The sequence below is a fragment of the Betta splendens genome, chromosome 7 (genome assembly GCF_900634795.4).
Source record: "Betta splendens chromosome 7, fBetSpl5.4, whole genome shotgun sequence".
Classification (NCBI taxonomy): Eukaryota; Metazoa; Chordata; class Actinopteri; order Anabantiformes; family Osphronemidae; genus Betta; species Betta splendens.
The window spans coordinates 12,942,818-12,948,817 of NC_040887.2; the positions used below are offsets into that span (position 1 = coordinate 12,942,818).

The 6,000-nt window shown below is 43.9% G+C and overlaps 1 protein-coding gene and 1 long non-coding RNA gene across 2 annotated transcripts in view; both read right to left on the reverse strand.

Annotated features, from left to right (window-relative positions):
- LOC114858212 (copine-9-like) overlaps positions 1–1,316 on the reverse strand; it is a 43,327-nt gene extending 42,011 nt beyond the window's left edge. The window contains exon 1 of the mRNA XM_029155135.3: positions 941–1,316. Within this exon, the coding sequence (XP_029010968.1) occupies positions 941–1,020 (80 nt within the window). The 5' untranslated portion in view covers positions 1,021–1,316. The remainder of the gene's footprint in view (positions 1–940) is intronic.
- Positions 1,317–3,537: 2,221 nt separating this feature from the next.
- Positions 3,538–5,750, reverse strand: LOC121202343 (uncharacterized). Its single transcript, XR_005897884.2, has 2 exons — positions 5,285–5,750; positions 3,538–4,338 (listed from the first exon to the last, which is right to left on the reverse strand). It is a non-coding gene; the product is annotated as an uncharacterized LOC121202343 (long non-coding RNA).
- Positions 5,751–6,000: the final 250 nt, after the last annotated feature.

The following is a 6,000-nucleotide window of genomic DNA, read 5'->3' on the forward strand; positions in this document are numbered from 1 at the left end:
TCTACTGTGAATACCCCACTCTTTATTTATGGTAAGATTCAGAAATAGTTCAACATCAGTTTTATGTCTGAGGATTGCAGGACAAATCTGAGCCATGGATGGTCTATTTCCTCTGGTAAAGCAAATAGTTATGCTTCTTTTTAACATCTGTTTAACATAATAACACATTCCATTAGTGTTTAGTTGCAGCATTTTTTATTATGGTACAGAAATACCATAATAAAAAACAAACAATGCTGTGTATTTGATTTGTGTCGCAACTGTTTATCGAAGTCAAATGTAATATTTGGCTGATCTCAGGGGAGAACTGTCCATGAGCAACAGTTATTCATTATTCAGGAGCGGAGGGGACCGAGCGTCAGCGCAGCAGCAGAGAGGCAGGCTGACAGTCTGAGCCTTCCTCTTCACTCAGCCAGTCAGCCATTCAGCTGAGGACGCCTGCCACCAAACCAAAAGGGTACATCCTGACACGGCGCCGTTTCAGTTCAGCTCTGGTGGTGAGCTTCAGAGGAGCATCGCGCTGTTTCTGGAAGCGTCTCTGGATGTGCAGCAGCATCCAGCACGGGATGAAAAGAATGCACCTGCATGAGTATTAGTCAACCACTATTACTGAATAACAACCATCCTATGCTGTGCGTTCGGGTCATCGGAAATCAGGGGGGGGCAAAAGGGCAGATAGCAGGTCAGACGTGGAGGAATCACATTGAGAGGTCTGTTTATAACACCTGAACCCGGAGCACCTGCCTGAGTCTGTGTGCGTCACAGACCCACAGCACATACACAAATACACTGGACCGCGGCTTATACAAATTCAAGATCAGCATGAGAACTGCAACACTGGCTGCTTGTCAGTCAGACAGACGTCTTCCACGTGATGCGGGCTAAATTTGGGGTAAAGTTGTGCAAATCGACATGGACGTATGTGAGAGTTACACCTTACCTGCACGACACGGTAACTTCGATTTTAGTTGCAGGGACTCTGGTGTTGAGAGGATCAAATTCCCCTATTGATGCCATCATCTCGACTCGAGGCGCAAATCAGCATCCGAAACAAGAGGAAAATAAACAAGAGAACTGATCACTCGCAACCGGTTCGTGATCGCAGTAAATCCATTGTCGAGAGCTTCCTCCGGGTTTTGCGCTCGAGGGGGGGGGGGGCGACGGAGGAGGGCAGCGGCGAGGGGAGAGGGAGACGGAGTCAGGGAACGGCGGAGCCGGAGACGGAGTGCCGCGGCGGGGAAAGTTGGGAGGCGGATTTAAAGTTCATCCGTCTCTCACGCGTTCGCGGTGCGCCCCGGTCCGCCCGGTGCCGAGGAGGAGGAGGCGAGCGCAGCCAACCGGACGCACCGGCAACAGCACGGTGAGCGCGCCCGTCTCCCTCTCTCCGCTCTGTCCGTCCTTCATTAACTCACGTGCAGTCGCCTGTTACTCGTCATATTACCATCAGAGCGTTTTGGGTCGAAGTAAGCGTAATGTAACAATTTTATTAGGATTTTTGCGTCGCTGCTCGGCTTTGGCTGCGCTGTATTGCGCCAAACACTGTTGTTTTACTGTCTCTCTCTCTCTTGTGGTAGCACGTGAACTCCCCCTCTGGGAATCTCTGAATCCTTGCTATAGTGTGGCTGAATACTTGAAGCCATTTGTCTCAAAAACAGGTGAAATGATATTATTTCTGGATGTGGTTTCTGGCTTGGCACGGTTGGTTTTGGTTTGAAGACTAAAAGCAAAGTAGATGGAGGTTTACTGTCATTTACAGAGTGGTACTGCAAGAATGATCTGATGTCTCCGAGTACTTTTAATAAGTTATTGCAGAGATAAATAGGATGAACTCAAAAAACAGTCATTTGAATTATTGCTTATTTTGCCTGGAGCATCACCCACATGACCTGTGAGTTAAGGTAACAGAGAGAAGCCTGGACAGATGCTTTTGTATATTTATAACAAGATGCAAATGTCTCCATGTTGCTGCATGACCCTGAGCTGAAGTTTAACAGAGGCCTGCCCTAAGGCAGTTTAATCTCGCTTCCCATTTTAATTACACAGTTAACCCGAGAACAACGATCTGACTCATGTGGAAGGAAATACACTGGAATACTGTTAAATCTATTAACCCATAGATACCCCAACCTTAAAAACAGCATCCCATCCTAACTTGTGCTTCACCTTCCTCCAGCCTCCTCCTGTCGCTCGAGCCCTGACTCACCTTGAATTAAAGCGATGATTACATCATACACTGCATATATTCACTGGAGCAGGTAATCAAACAGTCGGGCTGGCACACCCACGGTCAATTAGCCTAACAGGAGAAACAAGCTGTCATCTTCTAATGAGACGTCTGCGCTTCTAAATCTGGAAGGACTACTCAGTAATTTCGTATTAATCAGCTCTCCTGAGAGCATCATGACACAATCTTTAAAGCTTCCCACTGGGACCTCATGACCCGAATAACATTTCAGAGGTCCTTTAAAAAAAAGCTGCTTTGAAATAGTTTATTTTTGGAAAGCAGCGATGCAAAGATCTTCATAAATCTGACAAAGGAACGAGGAGCGCGTAAACATGTGGCGGGGACGAGAAAAATGCAACAGGAACAAAGGAGATGTTCATGTTTTGCCTGAGATTAAAGGTGATGGAAGGAATCCAACAAAAAGGCTTCAGAGGATCAAAATGACGAGACCGTGGCATAGTGTGTAGAGCAAACAGGCTGCATCATTATGGACCATCTCTGAGCTACTGAGAGAGAGAGAGAGAGAGTGTGTGTGTGTGTGTGTGTGTGTGTGTGTGTGTGTGTGTGTGTGTGTGTGTGTGTGTGTGTGTGTGTGTGTGTGTGTGTGTGTGTGTGTGTGTGTGTGTGTGTGTGCGCGCAGACTCACTCAGTTTTGCAGCTGATGAGGCAGAAATTGAAATTTTGAGATGAAGAAAAAAGCAGCAAGACGAATGGGAAGCGAGGTAAAAACAGACGAAGGCAAAGATGAAGAAAATGCGAGACCGAGAAAAAAAGAATGGAAAAGACTAATTATCTTTTCATTTTCTGGTCTCTCATCACTGGTTGATTTATAATACAGTAAATGTATATGTGATCGTGTGATGAAGTGGAGCTAATTATCCATGGAGGAGAAATCCTGCTGCAGAATAAAGATGGTGGTGAACAGTGACAGCATCAGATTGAATGTAAACAGCAAAACAAAGTCTTCCTCAAGACTTTCTCTTCATTTGTTCGTGTGGCTGCCACTCAATTTCCTTTAGTTCACTGAATGATAACTGAATGATGAGGTCGCCGCTCTGAAACAATTGTCGGGCAGAAGTGACACATAATGAGGAATGAAAAAGTTTGGGTCTTTATTTATTGCTGTAGTGAAAGCCAGAAATGCTGGAGGACTGGCTATCAGAACGGGCTATACTTTAGCTCCAAGGACGATGCCAGCGCTGGCTCCACCTCTGCCAAAGCACAAGACAAGCCACTTCATTTGCCACCTGCACTTTCAGTTTACCTTTCATATGGATGAAGAGCAATGCAATGGCATTAGACTGACAGGATGAATAAATTGGGCTCTTTAATAAAAAAAAAAAAGAAAATGTCCTCGGTAGTGTCCTTTAAAGTGTTTCATTTAGTGAACACTTCAGTTAATGTGTGTCCTCCTGATGGAGTTTTTCCACCTGGCACGATTCTACTGTTCCACGAGCATCTCACTAATCTGATTATTTAGCAGCCACAGAGCTGTTGGGTTTTAAAAAGAGCCACAGGCAACATCACCGTCTGGAGGATGTGCTGTAAGTTTTCTTTGCTGGACTTTCCAGGTGACACCTGAATGAGATAGCTGCTTTTTGGCTCCAATCACAAGTGAGTCAATGACTTGAACAAGACTGCGTGAACATAAACGGAGAGGCCAAAACCCTGCTGGGAATCAAGAATGAGCACCGCAGGCCACATAGGAGGAGCTGGTGCCTCGATAAACAATAATTTAACAATGGCAGTGAGTTGCAGCAGTACTGAAAACATCATATTTACAATATTCCTGCTGAGGGTTGTTATGAATATATAATATGTAATATTCAAATTCACTTGCATGTGTTTCTGTTAATAAGCTTGTCTCTACTTTGCTTTTGTATTTTAACAAAATGTATCTAAACTTGGCAAATATGACTATTTCCAATTTCCAGTTCAAACCACAGTTCGAAGCGCCTTTGATGATGTGACAGCATATGTGATTTGCACAGGCTTGTGTCCGAATGCCCTGTAGACAGCACAGGCGCTGCCAACACGCTGCCTGTGATCAGCTGCAGCCGCCTTTCTACAGGGGAGACAACTGGAACACAGATGACTGGACGTCCAAAAAACATCTGAGGCAGAAGACAAAGAGAAACATGAAAGCTGTGTGACAACGCGGTCGCACTCTCTGCACATTCAGATTCTGAAGGTGATAGCACAGGTTAATGCAGTTCATGTCACTGCTATTCATACAGTCAACAAGCAGAAACTTAAGTTATTCAAAGCTTATTAAAAGTGACTCTTGACAGGATGACGGCGGAGCAACAAAGCTGTAACGTGAGTCAGTGTGATGCTGAGAGAGTTTGTACTGCACCCGGCTCAGGTTTGATCAAATGCTCTCCTCTAGTGCTGAGTTCAGAGCATTGCAATCGAAAGTGTGAAGCCAACACTACAGTAGCGTCTATCCATCTACGTTGCATTTTGATTTCAATTATGAGTTTTAATATGTCGAACAGTTTAGTATATAAACAAACATGGTATAAACATCCTGATGACTTTAGTGAATTAGCTGATGTGGGAGAAGAAAACTTTTATTTCATGTTTGTTTGATCTATGAATTGAGGTACATGACAATTTTTTTTATTATTATTATTTTAAGCGCATAGAAATAAAGTGATTCAAGACATTGTTTGATTTTTGGTTCGACAGGTGATTGGGTTTGGAGAGTTCATAAAAAAAGCCATCCTTTTCAGCACCATGGACAGTGGAAAATTTTTAAACAAGTAGTAAGATGTCATTTTGTACACCTAAACTTTACAGATATGTTCCAGCTAAATGGAAACACATATTCAGCCTCAAATCTTTCCAGGAATCTCTCAACTGAAATTTTCCATCCCAGAAACATTGCTAAAATATATCAGAAAATAAAGTTCAGATTTAAGAAAAAAGACAGTCTCTCTACTTATAAAACTGATTAACAAATATGTTCTGTGATATAATATGTGAAATATCGTATTCAGTTCAGTGAGACACCAGCAAATCTCAAATGGAACAGAGAAACAACAATGAACGAGTCACCTGGAGTTCCGTCTTCCTCCAACAGATGGCGCAATCAGACAACTTCATGCCAGTAATTGCTTCCTATGACGGGAACAAGGTTGGGGATGTTGTGTTAAACATTCTGCAAGGTCTAGAATGTGCCATTTATAATTCATAAAATATGACAAAAGACAAATGAATCATACACAAGGACAAACATGAGCCTGTCTCACTCCCATGAGACATTATGCTGTCCTCAAATCAGTCTGCCTCCGACTATTTAAGCACACGCACGCATTCACACAGAAACTTCCAAAACCTCCTGGTCTCTCTCTCTGTCTGGCTGTCTCTCTAAAAACACCTCTCATTCCTCAAGAGGCGTCCCCTCGCTGTGTACAAGTCTATTTTCCAAAGCCGACATGTCCTCACTTCAGCAGCTTCACTGCACCTTCTGCTCTCGCTCTGCCAATTTTAGCGCACATACACACATTGTCACACGCAACACTGACACATACAAATACCCCCCCCTTCCTACACACACACACACACACACACACACACACACACACACACACACACACACACACACACTCCCCTGCTTCTGCTAACAGATGACAGGAGGCCTCGGGATGAAGAAAGACAGTCTGGGTGTTTGTGGAGCAGAGGGCAAAAACACATGTTTGTTTAGAAAGCGGCCAGATGTGCAACGTGCGAGTCATAGAAAGACTGACAGCATGATTATTCAGATTTACGTG